General features: G+C 44.3%; 1 protein-coding gene across 3 annotated transcripts in view; it reads right to left on the reverse strand.

Annotated features, from left to right (window-relative positions):
- Positions 1–16180, reverse strand: part of LOC122555678 (ephrin type-B receptor 1) — a 505782-nt gene that overhangs the window by 92910 nt on the left and 396692 nt on the right. For all 3 annotated transcript variants that reach the window (XR_015759253.1, XR_015759252.1, XM_087993907.1), the window contains exons 10-11: positions 5724–5846; positions 5328–5575 (exon numbers count right to left, since the gene is read on the reverse strand). Coding sequence is in view for 1 of the 3 variants with exons in the window: in XM_087993907.1 (XP_087850033.1) it covers positions 5328–5575; positions 5724–5846 (371 nt within the window). In the remaining 2 variants the exon portion in view is untranslated. The remainder of the gene's footprint in view (positions 1–5327; positions 5576–5723; positions 5847–16180) is intronic.

The raw sequence follows: 16180 nt of genomic DNA on the forward strand, positions 1-16180 counted from the left end.
CAGCCTGTCTTGGGAACAAAAGTCTGGGTCAATGTGTATTACTGTGTGTGCATGTGTGAGAGAGATTGTCTTTGTGCCTGTGTGTCTGTCTGTATACAATGATGTATGTATGCATGTGTGTTGGAGAGAGTGTGCACATGAGTGTTTGTGCTGAAATGTACATCAGTTTGTCAGTGCTTGTTTGTGAGAGATGTGGGAAGACTAAGCGGCTGTGTGTTTGAGAGTGCAGGAGAGAGGAAGTGTGTCTGTTTTTGTGAGTGTTGAGTGCGAATGTAGATTCAAGAGAGATGGAGTATATCTGTATGTGTGCTTGACAGTGTGTGAGAGAAAAATCGTGAGTGTGTCAATGGTATGTATGTGTGCCCTTGCATCTATGAGAGGGAGTGCATAGCACTGTGGGGTGGCATGGTGGCACTGTGGGGTGGCACAGAGACATTGAAGTTAGCACTGCTGCCTCACAGTACCAAGGACCGGAGTGTGATTCCAGCCTCGAGCAATTGTCTGTGTGGAGTTTGCACATTCTCCATGGTGTCTGTGTGGGATTCCTCTGGGTGCTCTGGCTTCCTCCCACAATCCAAGGATGTGTAGGTTCAGTGGATTGGCCATAGTGTCCAGATGGATTAGCCATGGGAAATACAGGGATAGACTAGGGATGTGGGTATGGATGGGATGTTCTTTGGAGGGTCAATGTAAACTCAATGGACTGAATGGCCTGATTGCACTCTGTAGGGAATCTCTGAGTGTGTGTGTCTGTTTGGAAGTTTTGCAAATGTAATATATGCTGTGGATTCTCAGGGGAATATCATGAGACTCCATTTCCTTTCAGTTACAACCCATGGAAATTGTACATGGGAATACGTGGGAAATTGTACCATGATAATGTGGCCAGAGAAATTATTCTCAAGAAGACAGCATTCTCCATCAGCAGTAAGCTGAAACACAAGCGGAAAATATTGTGTAAGAAAAGCAGAACAATCCGGAAAACTGAAGCATCCACACAAAGGACAGTTTGAATATGGTGACAGGAGAATAGCCACCATTCACTGAATTGCCACACTCACATTGTGAAGTGCGGACATTAATACTGTCACCACCAACTGTTACCTTGGTGCAGCCTGGAATGTTCTGGCTCTGTACAGATTATTATTTCACAGAACAATGATTTTCCCAACACAGCTTAGCTTAAAAATCCCTTCTCAACCTCTTTTCAACACCATGCAAAACTTTTGATTTAACACAACCTTCCAGATGTCAGAAATTCAAATTGCTTGTTAGCTTAGTGAATGTGAATTACTGAGTTCTTCTCAATTGTAAAATAGAAGTCACATTTGAACAAGCTGCTGCCATAATTAAAATCATCCAAGCTTTGATGTGGTATCTCAGTTCAGCAGCATTACTTTCTTATTTATTCCCATGTTGTTTTTCAAATTGATTTTATTGAGCTCATTCTAACTACAGTAGCTCTTGTGAAAACATCCTCTCAAAATATTTATTTTAGTTATATATTTTAAACATTTGTCTTTGTAACAGAGTACTGTGTGCACACAGAATAAGAGCAGAAATAGACCATTCAATAAGATCATGGTTCATCTGAAAACAAAAAAATGCTGGAAATCACAGTGGGTCAGGCAGGAGACAGCAAGCTAATGTCTCATTAGCTTGCTCTCTGTCCATGAATGCTGCCTGACCCGCTGTGATTTCCAGCATTTTTTGTTTTTACTACAGATTCCAGCATCTGCAGTAATTTGCTCCTATCAGGGCTGATCTGTTTTTGTTTTGAATTCCACATCTAGAGCACAATGGTTAGCACTGCTATCTCACAGCACCAAGGACCAGGGTTTGATTCCACCCTCAGGTAACTGTCTGTGTGGAGTCCTCCCTGTGGCTGCTTTTCCTCCGGTGATCAGGTTAGGTGGGTTGGCCATGTTAAATTGCGCCATAGTGTCCGAGGATATGCAGGCTAAATGGATTAGGGGATGGATCACGGATCATTCCTGATGAAGGGCTTTTGCCCGAAACGTCAATTTTCCTGCTCCTCAGATACTGCCTGACCTGCTGTGCTTTTCCAGCACCACTCTAATCTTGACTCTAATCTCCAGCATCTGCAATACCCACTTCCCACTTCCGCCCAGGCTAAATGGATTGGCCATGGGAAATGTAAGGTTGTGGGTCTGGATGGGATGCTCTTCAGAGGGTCGGTGTGGACTCAATTGGCCAAATTGCCTGTTTCCACATTGTAGGGATTGTGTGACTTTAATCACCCTTTTGTTTCCTGGGCCTAATAATGATAATCCACCTACCTTGTTTTTCATTCATTCGTGAGATATAGGTATCGCTGGCTGGGCCAGCATTTATTGCGCATTGCCCTAGTTGCCCTTGTGAGGGTGGGGGTGGTGAGCTCCCTTCTTGAAATACTGCAATCAATGTTATGTAGATAGACTCACAATTCTATAAGGGAGGGAATTCCAGGATTTTGATCATCAACAGTGAAGGAACAGCAAAATATTTGTAAGGCAGGATGGTGGGTAGCCTGGAGGGGAATTTGCAGATGGTGGTAGTGTTCACATGTATCTACTGCCTTTGTCCTTCTAGATAGCAGTAGTTGTGAGTTTGGAAGGTGCTGTCTGAGGACCCTTGGTGGATTTCTGCAGCACATCATGTAGATAGTACACACCACTGCTGCAGAGTTGAGGGAACTGGATGTTTGCGAGTACGGTGCTAATCCAGCAGGCTGCTTTGCCCCGGTTGGTGCCCAGCTTCTTGAGTTTGTTGGACTGGAAAGATCCAAAATGAAGCCCCAGCTGAGTGTTGTGGGTCAATTGAAAGATCCTACATCTTTGTTGCCCTCTTTGGATAAATTTGCTGCTTTTATTTCCAGCTCCTTGAAGACTTGCAGCACTATGAAAGACAAATGAGGGACAGGCTTAACTCCACTCTTAAATGAGGGAGGAAAGGCTAGCAAGATCCTGGTGGGAGTGAAGGAGAGGGAGGGATGGGGGCAGTCAGCCTTACCTCTTGTAATTTTTTGCTTTAGTCCCCACTGGTGTTGGAGAGCCCAGTCCCAGGTTTGACAATGGGCCTTCGACATGCATGGGCACTATGTGCAGGGCGGCACAGTGGCTCAGTGGTTGGCAGGTACCTGGGTGTGATTCCACCCTCAGGCAACTGTCTGTGTGGAGTTTGCACCATCTCCCCGTGTCTGCGTGAATTTCCTCTGGGTGCACCAGTTTCCTCCCACAGTCTGAAGATGTGCAGGTTAGGTGGACTGGCCAAGCCAGGTTGCCCTGTACTGTCCAAGGATGTGCAGGCTAGGTGGGTTCGCCATGGGATATGCAGGGTTACAGGGAGAGGGTTTTGGGGAGGGTGGGGGGTATTGCGTCTGGGTGTGTGTGTTGGGGGGATGCTCTTTGGAGGGTTAGTGTGGACTCAATGGGCTGAATGGCCTGCTTCTACACTACAGGGATCCTATGATTTGATGAAGATTGCAGTGGCTGAAAGCTGACAGATATTGATCCAAAGATGATGTGGAACAGACTCTGGACCAGAATCCGAAAAACTGATGCTGAAAAAGATTGACTTTCAATATTGCTAACAGCAGAGTGAGATCTCAGTGTTGCTAATAGATTGAGCACACTGATTACTAATGAATGTAGTTAAACATTACTGGATTTGTCCTGCCAGAATCCTCATTGTGGTTCCAACTCAGTTGGCAACCACTTGGCCAACATCTGGGCTTCACAAATCGCAGTCACCAGTATTCCTGATAGAGGTCAGGAGAACTCTCCACTCTCCTCTTATCATGTTCACTGCGTGCCCTCAAAGGAAATAGAGAGGGAGAGTAAATGTAAATGTTGTCCAGATCAAAAGATCAACATAGTTGGTATACATAATATAACCCACTCTAAGCCCAACAGAAAAACCCAGTTGAATACAAACAGCCCAATCTAATGTAATTGCCCTCCAGCCCAAAACAGCATTGCACCGCCACATCACCCTCCCACCACCAAGCCCATTAAAATCCCAAACTTCAATATAGCTGTCCCAGTCCAAACAAACACCTAGTACAATGTACCACCAAGTTAAATGTAGCTGCCCAGTCCAACACAACCCCCAATTCAATAAAAACCCCAGGTCCAAAATACACTGGTTCCCACCAAATCCAATACAACACTCCTGCATCCAATAAACCCTCCCCCCAACATTCCAATATATTCCCTCAGCCCATGAGGAGGTGGTGGTGTTTTGGGGTAATGTTCTAGGATACATGGATTCAATCCCACTATGGCAGATGGTGAAATTTGAATTCAATAAAAATCTGAATTTTTATTCACTAACCATTCCCACGTAATCACTGCTGATGGATGTAAAACAAAACTGGTTCACTTTGTCCAAAGTAATCCCTAGCTTATAATAAAAACTTCAGTCTGATTGAAACACATCAATCTGATATAACTTCTCCCTCCTCTATACAATATAATGCTTCCAGTTTAGGGAAGGAAGTTCACCACCCTGACCTGGTCTGGCCTCCATGTGACTCTAGATCCACCACAATGTGGTTTAACTCTTTATTCACCTCTGGGCAATCACACAATGGATTACTGAGGATGGGCAATTAGAACTGGCCTAGCCGGCAATGCCCACATCTCATGAATGAATTTAAAAAACTCCATCCACTATAATTTCATTCAATATAATTCTCATCCATCCAACATAATCCTTCTGTACAACATAATGCACCCCATTTAATATCATCCTCCCTTTGCAGTTGAAGAAGTTATTTTTGAGGGTAATCTTTCCAATACAATACAATTTCTCCTTGTCCAATATCATCTCCCCCATTCCAACATGAGTCCTCCTTGTCAAATATCATCTCCTCCAGTCCAATGTAAGTCCACTTTGTCTAATACAATCCACTTTTGTCCAATGTAATCGCCAGTTCCTAATAAAAACTTCAGACTGATTGAAACAGACCAATCTGATATAACCTGCCCCCACCATCAGTACAATGTCACCTCAATACTCTCAGCCTGCAGTAAATGTCTCTTACTACAAAGTAAATCTGAGAGATAATGTTTATTCACAAATAACCAAAAAACTAAATGTGATTGGAAACAAACCTCTCTAGTCCAGAGATCAGTTTAAAAATTAACTCAGCCTCGTAATGAGCACAAGACTAATAATAATTATTGTTGTCACACAGTTCTTCATTAACAGCTGTAGCTTTGATTATGATTTCCATTTTGCTTCTTTGTTTGACTACATCTGAAGATTGGGAGAAGCTAAGGACGGTTTGACCCTGGCTATCTCCTGTCAGTTTAAATATTTACCCTTAGGAATGAATCCAGAGCTCCATTCTCCATGAACTCTGTGATGATCATCACCGGACGACTTTTGGTGACCACCCCTTCCAAGCGGATGATGTTCGGATGGTCAAACTGACCCATGATACTGGCCTCACTGAGAAAGTCCCGCCGCTGCTTCTCAGAGTAGCCGGCCTTCAGGGTCTTAATCGCTGCGTAGATTTCACGTTTCGCAGGCAACTTGAGGCGACCCTTGTAGACTTCCCCAAATTCCCCTGTGTGGAGGCGGGAAGGAAAATACGCAGGAGTTGATTTGCAACAAACAAAAACTTCAATCACCCCATTACCGAAAACAGTCAGAGTCTATTCTGGTTAGGAGAAGTGAATCAACACACAAAGTACCACAAACTCAACAAGATGTACCTGCTCCAATTACTTCCTCAATTTTCACACAAGAGACATCAATCTCCTTGGCAAACTCCCGGACGGCCTCATTTGGGTCCTCATAAGTGAATGGATCAATGTAAATCTTCATCCCGGGAGAACCTAGAGAGAGCAGACAGCAGGTATCAGTCAAATCAGCTGCTGCTACTGCATTTCGATAAAAAAAAGGAGTGGTTAGAGCCTTACATCCCTTTGTGGTGCCTGTAATGAATACCAAAGCACTGATCTACTCAGGGAAAAGAAATGATGCTTCGATTTTTCTGTTGTGCGAGACAGCAGCAGAGAAATGGCCTAAAAAGGGCATGTATAGCTCCCCTGAAGTACAGAACCTCATGATTTATGAGCTCCCTTCTACCTTTGGATACATTAATTTATTCTCACAGCAATAATCCTTTGCCAACGGACAGAAGTGGCTGGAGGTATTGAACAATTCAACAACTTGAAATACTTTATTACAACAAAGGGCAGAAACTCAGATAGAGAATGGAAGACTTGATTGGAATTTAAAGTAAGAGTTTCACAGCTCAATAAAGTTTTCTAATTTGCTTTTCTCTCTGCCCATTCCCCTGCTAGCAGGTTCATCTGGGTACATTTTTACCTCATTACAACATCATTAAGAGCCCAATGTCTAGTAGGTCAACAGTCTAGAGTGAATCTTAATTGTACTGCTTAAATATTCGTGCAGAAATATTTGAACAGCTCTTGAAATATTAATTGCAGACGATACGCTCCTTTCTTGGCCTGCTCTACTTACAGCAGTCATTGGTGTGTGAGCTGAATGGGAAGCAGGCTTGGTGCAAAATTCCTGTACCCAAGGGAGGCCTGTAGAAACAGTCCTTGCTCTATTTCCTATCTAATCACAGCACACAGACATGCAAATGACTCTTTGTGACAGCCCAGTATGCTAGCTTTGATGTAGTGTCTTTAAATCAGATGCTGCACATTTAAGCAGTGTACTGGGTGCGCCTGGAATTGGTATTCAATATTCATCAAGTAATTGCAAAGTGATCTTTGCAGCAACTTTAGTCCTGATGGAACACCACCACCCAGCTTTTAATTCCTTATGAATCACTGACTGGAATAGAAATGGAATTGGTCTCAAGGTTGAAAACAAATTCACACTATTCAAAGAATTATATACCTGCACCCGTAGGTCCCTCTGTTCTACAACACTACACAAGGCCCAACCATTAATTGTAGAAGTCCTTCCCTTATTTGTTGGACCAAACTACAATGCCTCCCATTTATCCAGATTGTACTCCATCTGTCATTTTTTATCCCATTGTCCCATTTGATCAAAATCCCTTTGTAATACGAGAATATCTTCACTGTCTACTATGCTACCAGTTTTGTTGTCATCCACAAACTTACTAGCCATGCATTCTCATCCAAATCGTTTATGTAAATAATAAATGAAAGAGGACCCAGAACCAATCCCAACTGCTGCCAAAAGTCTCGTTCGTGTCTTTGTTATATCTGGACTTGGCTATTCTAATTCACTCCTGGCTTGTCTCTAATATTCTACCCAGCAACACCTTTGCTGACTCCCAAAAACAGGAGCTCATCTCTGATGTCCATGACTTAATTTACACCCAGACCTGTTCCTCGACCACCCCTTTGCATGCTGACCTATACTCCCTGACCTCCTGGTCAAACAATGTCTTGACTTCAAAATACTCATCCTCTTCAACCATGGTCTGAATTCTCTGTAATTTTCTTCAGTCCCACAACCCTCCAAGATAATACGCACTCTTTTCATCCCAGCATCCTGCACATCCCACTCTGTATAGGCATGGCATTCCGTCTTCCTTTATTCATTGATGGGATGTGGGCATTGCTAGTGAGGTCAGCATTTGTTTTCTGTAACCAATTGTCCTGTATCTGAGGAGTTGAAAATGGTGCTGAATACTATTTAGATTACATTACAGTGTGGAAACAGGTCCTTCGGCCCAACAAGTCCACACCGACCCGCTGAAGCGCAACCCACCCATACCCCTACAGTTACCCCTTACCTAACACTACGGGCAATTTAGCATGGCCAATTCACCTGACCTGCACATCTTTGGACTGTGGGAGGAAACCGGAGCACCCGGAGGAAACCCATGCAGACACGGGGAGAACGTGCAAACTCCACACAGTCAGTCGCCTGAGGCGGGAATTGAACCCGGGTCTCTGGCGCTGTGAGGCAGCAGTGCTAACCACTGTGCCACCATGCCATTCTGATGTAATGATGGAAGGAAAGTCTTCAATGAAGCAGCTGAAGATGTTTGGACTAGGACACTAACCTAAGGAACTCCTATAGTGAGCTTCTATGACTAAGGTGATTGACCTCCAAGGACCACAACCATCTTCCTATGTGGTAGGTAGGACTCTAACCAGTGGAAAACTTGCCTCTTGATTTACATTGATTCCAGTTTTGCGAGGATTCCTTGATGCCACACTTGGTCAAATGCAGCCTTGATGTCAAGGATAATCACTATCACCTCACCGCTGGAATTCAACTGTTCTGTTCATGTTTGAACCAAGGCTGTAATGAGATTAAGAGCTGAGGCCCTGGCAGAACTCAAACTGGGGGTCGTTAAGCAGGTTATTGCTGAGCTGGTGCTACTTGATAGCACTGTTGATGACACCTTCCATCACGTTACTAACCATCAAGAGTATATTGTGGGGCAGTAATTGACCAGATTGGATCTGAGCAATTTTCAGCACAGTTGGGTAGATGCCAGCCTGCTCCCCAGATCCTCACTGCTAGATTTGGATGGATTGCAGAGCTTAGATCTGATTGATTAGCACTAAGATTGCTTAGCCCGCCTATGCAAGATGTTCTGCCAGACTTGTTGGCCTTCTGACTCACAGAACTGCACGTGCATTCAGAGACATCTGTTCCCCACGTCCTCACTCACCTCATGGAATCCAGGAACAGTGGGGAGTGGGTGGTTTGGTGGTTCCTGGTGTCCAAGGTAGGATTTAAGGGCTGTAAGCTGATCCAGTGCCTGAACAAAGTCTTTAGTACCAGCAGTAACATTATCCTCCTCATACATTTATAAACCCTGAGATGATGCAGGATATGTTTTGACTGCTTTATAGTAAAAGTAAAAATAACAAATTATATATCCATCCTTAACTGTTGAACTTCTTTGACATATTTTGTGCTTGATTTCATGGTGCCATGATTTAAGTTCAGATCCTTGGAAAGATAAGGTTACCCAGATATAGTCTGATTTTAAACAACTCAAAAGTCTTTGAGTGTAATTCAAGTACCATGTCAGTCGCAACCTCCTTCCCTGCTCGCTGATAAGATCTGGCTTCCTGGTTTACACACACTTCTACCATTCCTCTCACCCTCACCTCTTGGATTACAAGTCTTGACAATGCTCCCAATCACTATCTGTCATTGCTGAAAAATAACTTGCAACTGGAAGTTGAGGAATCTCAATGATGCTGGAATCTACATTGGCTACTTTTAAACAGGAAACCCGTCAGGTTGTTCCGAGGGGTTGCTGCTCTGTTTGTTGTGAATTGACTGCACCTATCAGTAACTCTGAGAATCTAATCGTCAATCAGCATTCTGGTGACTGTTTTCAGATTGGGTGATGAGTGGAATACGAACTGATGTTCTCAGTGAAGAGGATGCATTTGTTATTTTTTGAAGGAGAGGGAATGTCAGGCTGATCTGTTAGTGTACACTGCTGCTATGTACTGTCAGGCTGATCTGTTAGCGTACACGGCTGTTATGTACTGTCAGGTTGATCTGTTAGCGTACACTGCTGTTATGTACTGTCAGGCTGATCTGTTAGTGTACACTGCTGCTATGTACTGTCAGGTTGATCTGTTAGCGTACACTGCTGCTATGTACTGTCAGGTTGATCTGTTAGCGTACACTGCTGTTATGTACTGTCAGGCTGATCTGTTAGTGTACACTGCTGCTATGTACTGTCAGCAGCAGTGTATGCTAACAGATCAACCTGACAGTACATAGCAGCAGTGTACACTAACAGATCAGCCTGACAGTACATAACAGCAGTGTACGCTAACAGATCAACCTGACAGTACATAGCAGCAGTGTACGCTAACAGATCAACCTGACAGTACATAGCAGCAGTGTACGCTAACAGATCAGCCTGACAGGTTGATCTGTTAGCGTACACTGCTGCTATGTACTGTCAGGCTGATCTGTTAGTGTACACTGCTGTTATGTACTGTCAGGCTGATCTGTTAGTGTACACTGCTGCGATGTACTGTCAGGCTGATCTGTTAGTGTACACTGCTGTTATGTACTGACAGGCTGATCTGTTAGTGTACACTGCTGTTATGTACTGTCAGGCTGATCTGTTAGTGTACACTGCTGTTATGTACTGTCAGGCTGATCTGTTAGTGTACACTGCTGCTATGTACTGTCAGGTTGATCTGTTAGCGTACACTGCTGCTATGTACTGTCAGGTTGATCTGTTAGCGTACACTGCTGTTATGTACTGTCAGGCTGATCTGTTAGTGTACACTGCTGCTATGTACTGTCAGCAGCAGTGTATGCTAACAGATCAACCTGACAGTACATAGCAGCAGTGTACACTAACAGATCAGCCTGACAGTACATAACAGCAGTGTACGCTAACAGATCAACCTGACAGTACATAGCAGCAGTGTACGCTAACAGATCAACCTGACAGTACATAGCAGCAGTGTACGCTAACAGATCAGCCTGACAGGTTGATCTGTTAGCGTACACTGCTGCTATGTACTGTCAGGCTGATCTGTTAGTGTACACTGCTGTTATGTACTGTCAGGCTGATCTGTTAGTGTACACTGCTGCGATGTACTGTCAGGCTGATCTGTTAGTGTACACTGCTGTTATGTACTGACAGGCTGATCTGTTAGTGTACACTGCTGTTATGTACTGTCAGGCTGATCTGTTAGTGTACACTGCTGTTATGTACTGTCAGGCTGATCTGTTAGTGTACACTGCTGCTATGTACTGTCAGGCTGATCTGTTAGTGTACACTGCTGTTATGTACTGTCAGGCTGATCTGTTAGTGTACACTGCTGTTATGTACTGTCAGGCTGATCTGTTAGTGTACACTGCTGTTATGTACTGTCAGGCTGATCTGTTAGCGTACACTGCTGCTATGTACTGTCAGGCTGATCTGTTAGTGTACACTGCTGTTATGTACTGTCAGGCTGATCTGTTAGTGTACACTGCTGTTATGTACTGTCAGGCTGATCTGTTAGCGTACACGGCTGTTATGTACTGTCAGGCTGATCTGTTAGCGTACACGGCTGTTATGTACTGTCAGGCTGATCTGTTAGCGTACACTGCTGTTATGTACTGTCAGGCTGATCTGTTAGCGTACACGGCTGTTATGTACTGTCAGGCTGATCTGTTAGTGTACACTGCTGCTATGTACTGTCAGGCTGATCTGTTAGCGTACACGGCTGTTATGTACTGTCAGGCTGATCTGTTAGCGTACACTGCTGTTATGTACTGTCAGGCTGATCTGTTAGCGTACACTGCTGCTATGTACTGTCAGGCTGATTTGTTAGCGTACACGGCTGTTATGTACTGTCAGGCTGATCTGTTAGCGTACACTGCTGTTATGTACTGTCAGGCTGATCTGTTAGTGTACACTGCTGTTATGTACTGTCAGGCTGGTCTGTTAGTGTACACTGCTGCTATGTACTGTCAGGCTGATCTGTTAGTGTACACTGCTGTTATGTACTGTCAGGCTGATCTGTTAGTGTACACTGCTGTTATGTACTGTCAGGCTGATCTGTTAGTGTACACTGCTGCGATGTACTGTCAGGCTGATCTGTTAGTGTACAGTGCTGCGATGTACCGTCAGGCTGATCTGTTAGTGTACACTGCTGTTATGTACTGTCAGGCTGATCTGTTAGTGTACACTGCTGTTATGTACTGTCAGGCTGATCTGTTAGTGTACACTGCTGTTATGTACTGTCAGGCTGATCTGTTAGTGTACACTGCTGCTATGTACTGTCAGGCTGATCTGTTAGTGTACACTGCTGTTATGTACTGTCAGGCTGATCTGTTAGTGTACACTGCTGTTATGTACTGTCAGGCTGATCTGTTAGTGTACACTGCTGCGATGTACCGTCAGGCTGATCTGTTAGTGTACAGTGCTGCGATGTACCGTCAGGCTGATCTGTTAGTGTACACTGCTGTTATGTACTGTCAGGCTGATCTGTTAGTGTACACTGCTGCGATGTACCGTCAGGCTGATCTGTTAGTGTACACTGCTGTTATGTACTGTCAGGCTGATCTGTTAGTGTACACTGCTGCGATGTACTGTCAGGCTGATCTGTTAGTGTACACTGCTGTTATGTACTGTCAGGCTGATCTGTTAGTGTACACTGCTGGTATGTACTGTCAGGCTGATCTGTTAGTGTACACTGCAGTTATGTACTGTCAGGCTGATCTGTTAGTGTACACTGCTGCGATGTACTGTCAGGCTGATCTGTTAGTGTACACTGCTGCTATGTACTGTCAGGCTGATCTGTTAGTGTACACTGCTGCGATATACTGTCAGGCTGATCTGTTAGTGTACACTGCTGCGATGTACTGTCAGGCTGATCTGTTAGTGTACACTGCTGTTATGTACTGTCAGGCTGATCTGTTAGTGTACACTGCTGTTATGTACTGTCAAACCAAGACATGGAAAAGAGAGAGAGAAGAACCTACTTGCATTTATATAGTACCCTTCATTGTCTGAAGATGTCCCAGAAATGCTTTACAGATGAAGTTATTTTTGAAGTGTAGTCACTGTTGTAAAATGGGAAAAATAACAGGAAATTTGCATGCAGCAAACTCCCACAAACAGAAATGTGATAATGAACAGCGAATATGTTTTATTGGTGATGGTTGTAAAAAATATTGAAAGGATTATGTGACATCACACCCTTGTATACTCACACAGAAACATCCACGCATACACACTTAGGCACATGCATGTGCACATATGTATATGCTTACACCCATATGTACATACTGAACAGGATCATGTAGGTTACACATACACACACTCGCATAGACATGTGCACATCCATGATGATAATGTACAAATAAACAGTGTGTGGTGAAGAAATGTGCGCATCCTGGAGCTGATTCTCTGACAGGGAGTAAGTTGGGATTGCAGCATGAAGCTTGAATCTATGTGAAATGGTAGTCCTCTCTGTGTCACCGATGGTTACTTCAGGTGTACATTTAGTGAGGACCCTCACATTGTGAGAGCCCTTTCAAGGCTGCCTTTCAAATATACACAGACTCAGTCATAGAGTCACAGAGTTATACAGCACAGAAACAGACCCTTTGATCCAACTTGTCCACCAGCTGCCCGACCTGCTGTGGTTTTCCAGCACCACACTCTCGGCTCTGATCTCCAGCAACTGCAGTCTTCACTTTCTACTACTGACCAATGAAGGCAAGGATGCCAAATACCTTCTTCACTACCTTGTCTACCTGCATCTCCATTTTCTTCGAACTATGCACCAGTGCACCTAGGTCTCTTATTTTTTCAGCAACACTCCCTACAGCCCAACCATTAACAATACAAGTCCAAATTGGTTTGCCTTCCCAAAATGCAACAGATCACATTTATCCAAATTAAACTCCCTGACCTATTGGCCCATCTGATCAAAGTCCCATTGGTCTCCAGTTCAAAAAAAACCCTACCATCTCCCTCGATCTTCTACCTTCAAGCCAATTTTGTATCTAACTGGCTAGATCTCCCTGGATCTCATGTGGTCTAACATTGCTAACTGGTCTTCCATGAGGAACCTTGTTGAATGCCTTGCTGAAATTCATATAGACAACATCTACTGCTCTGCATTCATCAATTTTCTTTGTTGCTCTTGAAAAAGCTCAATCAAGTTAATGAGACATGATTTCTCACACACAAAGCCATGTTGGCAATCCCTAATCTGTCCTTGCATTTCCAACTGCATGTAAATCCTGTCCCTCAGAATCCCCTCCAACAATTTACCCGCCACTTACGTCAGGCTCATTGGCTTATAGTTCCCTGGCTTTTTCTCACCACCTTCCTTAAACATTGGCACCACATTAGCCACCCTTCAGTCTTCTGGCACCTCACCTGTGGCTATCGATGATGCAAACATCTTAGCAAAGGGCCCAGCAATCACTTGTCACGCTTCCCACAAAGTTCTGGGATGCATCCTATATCAGTGTCAAGTTCTAAAAACTTGAAGCTAACTTTTTTTTCAATAGGGAAATACAGTTTTTTTTTTAAATATTCAGGGTGTGTAAAGGCTAAATGGGGAAGGATAGAAACAATGAACAAGAAAGAAGGATGGAAATTCCTAAAGCACATGAAATATAGAGGAGTCAGTCACAATGTGAAGCTGCCTGCCTGTCCTTTGGTGACTGGGGTGGTGCCTGAAGGGAAGCCTACCTTCTGTCGGTCTCCAGAAGGTACGGTGCATGGTAGAACTGGTTGGACATGGTGGAGGACGTGTGCACCAAACAAAAACCTGATAAAATAGTATTTACCGGTAGGGCTGAGTGTGAGCTGGACTGACAATTTGTCGTACATGTGCCACTGACCCATCCAAAGCGCTCTCACAACCTCACTTTGCATCATCTCACCACATCCATTAACTCAGGACACTGTCAGGTTGCAGTACCAGACTGAAATTCACACATAACCACACCAGTGGTCCTCCATGTAGGTAGATGGGGGCTTCTGCTGGACCTAAGTTGAAGATGCTTCTTGCTAATTTCCCTGCCTGAAATAGCAGTATGGATGTGGTTCTTACTTGCGATATGTGCTACATGCCAAATAGTGTGCCGCAGATCGAGGACGACCAGGTAGCTTTGTCTGCACCTCTATGTTCCCAGTTCAGACCTTTCCCTCACATCACATATTGTTTCTGTGGAAATCCATGTTTGTTCCCTGCTTGTAGCCACCCCGTTCAGTTGAGACAGATGGCACTCGTCTGGCTGTTTCTGTATTAGGTGTCCCATTCGCAATACCCAATTCCTGCCTCAGGTTTAAGTTGTAACACTCTGTCTTTCTCTTTCTCCTCCCAACATGCTAAGGTCGTAGACAACCTCCCCAGAACCACCAACAGTGATTTAAAGATTAAACAGTCCCATAGGTGGTGAGATGTGTACTTTCCGCAATGCCAGGCTACATCCTCCAGAAAATGACAAATGGGCTGGGTGCACACTGGCCTGATAAACCCCCTTACCCGATACCATCTTGTGTCATTGCTCGATGGAAGTGTCCTGAAAAGCAGAATAAAATTGAAGAAACAAACAGCAGCAGCTTTGAGTCAGTGAGTAATGCAATTAGAGCAAAGTGCTGAGAGTGAGCTGTCAGCAACAAGGATGTAAAGTGTGCTGCAGCTGAGCGGACCATGCACAAATCAGCTCTCCTGTCTCTTTAATGCAGCAATTTGCAGGGGCTGCATTGCATTAAGGGTCTATATAATGGCTCGCCATATTTCAGAATTCCCTGACACATCCATGTAAACTGAGATTACGCAGGAATATATTCAATCTCGAGCTGTGACAATGTTTATTTCGAAATATCTTCAGATGAGTGCGATTAGCCAGCTGGCACCATCTGGGAGTTTAACAACTTCCCATTAACAGGGTGTTGTGTAAACATCAGTGCCATATAAGCTGTTAGATGCATTACCATTTACTGCTGGTAATAGACTCCTCCTAATTTACTCTGCACAAAATACGCACTTGTACATCCTTGTAAGACACTGCTGTCCATCTGTGGCATCATTATACTTGTGCCTGGTGTGTGCTACTTGTAGATCACCAATCAATTAGCAACCTGCCCCTCTGTGTCTGTACTGGTCTCTTTAACCACTCCCTAGAGCAGTGAGAAATGTGGAATTATGCAGCTGGCAGGAACTTCTGCACTGAGGTTGGGATCGCAACCGAGTCAATGGTCTTCTGGTGGGAGAACGTTTTATTGAGAGGCAGGTTATTTGCAGGCCATCTGCTCATGTTCTGTCCTATCTGGAACAATGGATGGTTTCTGAGGGTGGGGTGCCCTTCACAATGCAGGCTGTCAGTTCCCACTATTAGACCACAGGGGGCACTACTGAGGGTCAGCCTGAAGGTATCTCCCATTTCTCCTGGAAAATAACATGCATGTGACCATTTGTTTCTGCTGTTTCAAAGCTCTGTGGGTAAGGCTGCGCTCTGGGTCTGGCAGCAACCCTTCAATCTGCTGGCCAGCTCCTCAACAACCTTATAATTTCTCAGGTTGTGATGATACAGTGGGGAGGGAATGTGAGTGAGGACTCAAAATTTCAACTCCGTCCAAAGAAAAGGTTTAATTACCCTTTTCCTTGCTCTTGGATAAAGTGAGGACTGCAGATGCAGGAAAATCAGAATCAAGAAGTGTGGTGTTGGAAAAACACGGCAGGTCAGACAGCATCCGAGGAGC

This window comes from Chiloscyllium plagiosum, unplaced genomic scaffold (assembly GCF_037043375.1).
Source record: "Chiloscyllium plagiosum isolate Xiang-an unplaced genomic scaffold, Cpla_swu_hap1 HiC_scaffold_13, whole genome shotgun sequence".
Classification (NCBI taxonomy): Eukaryota; Metazoa; Chordata; class Chondrichthyes; order Orectolobiformes; family Hemiscylliidae; genus Chiloscyllium; species Chiloscyllium plagiosum.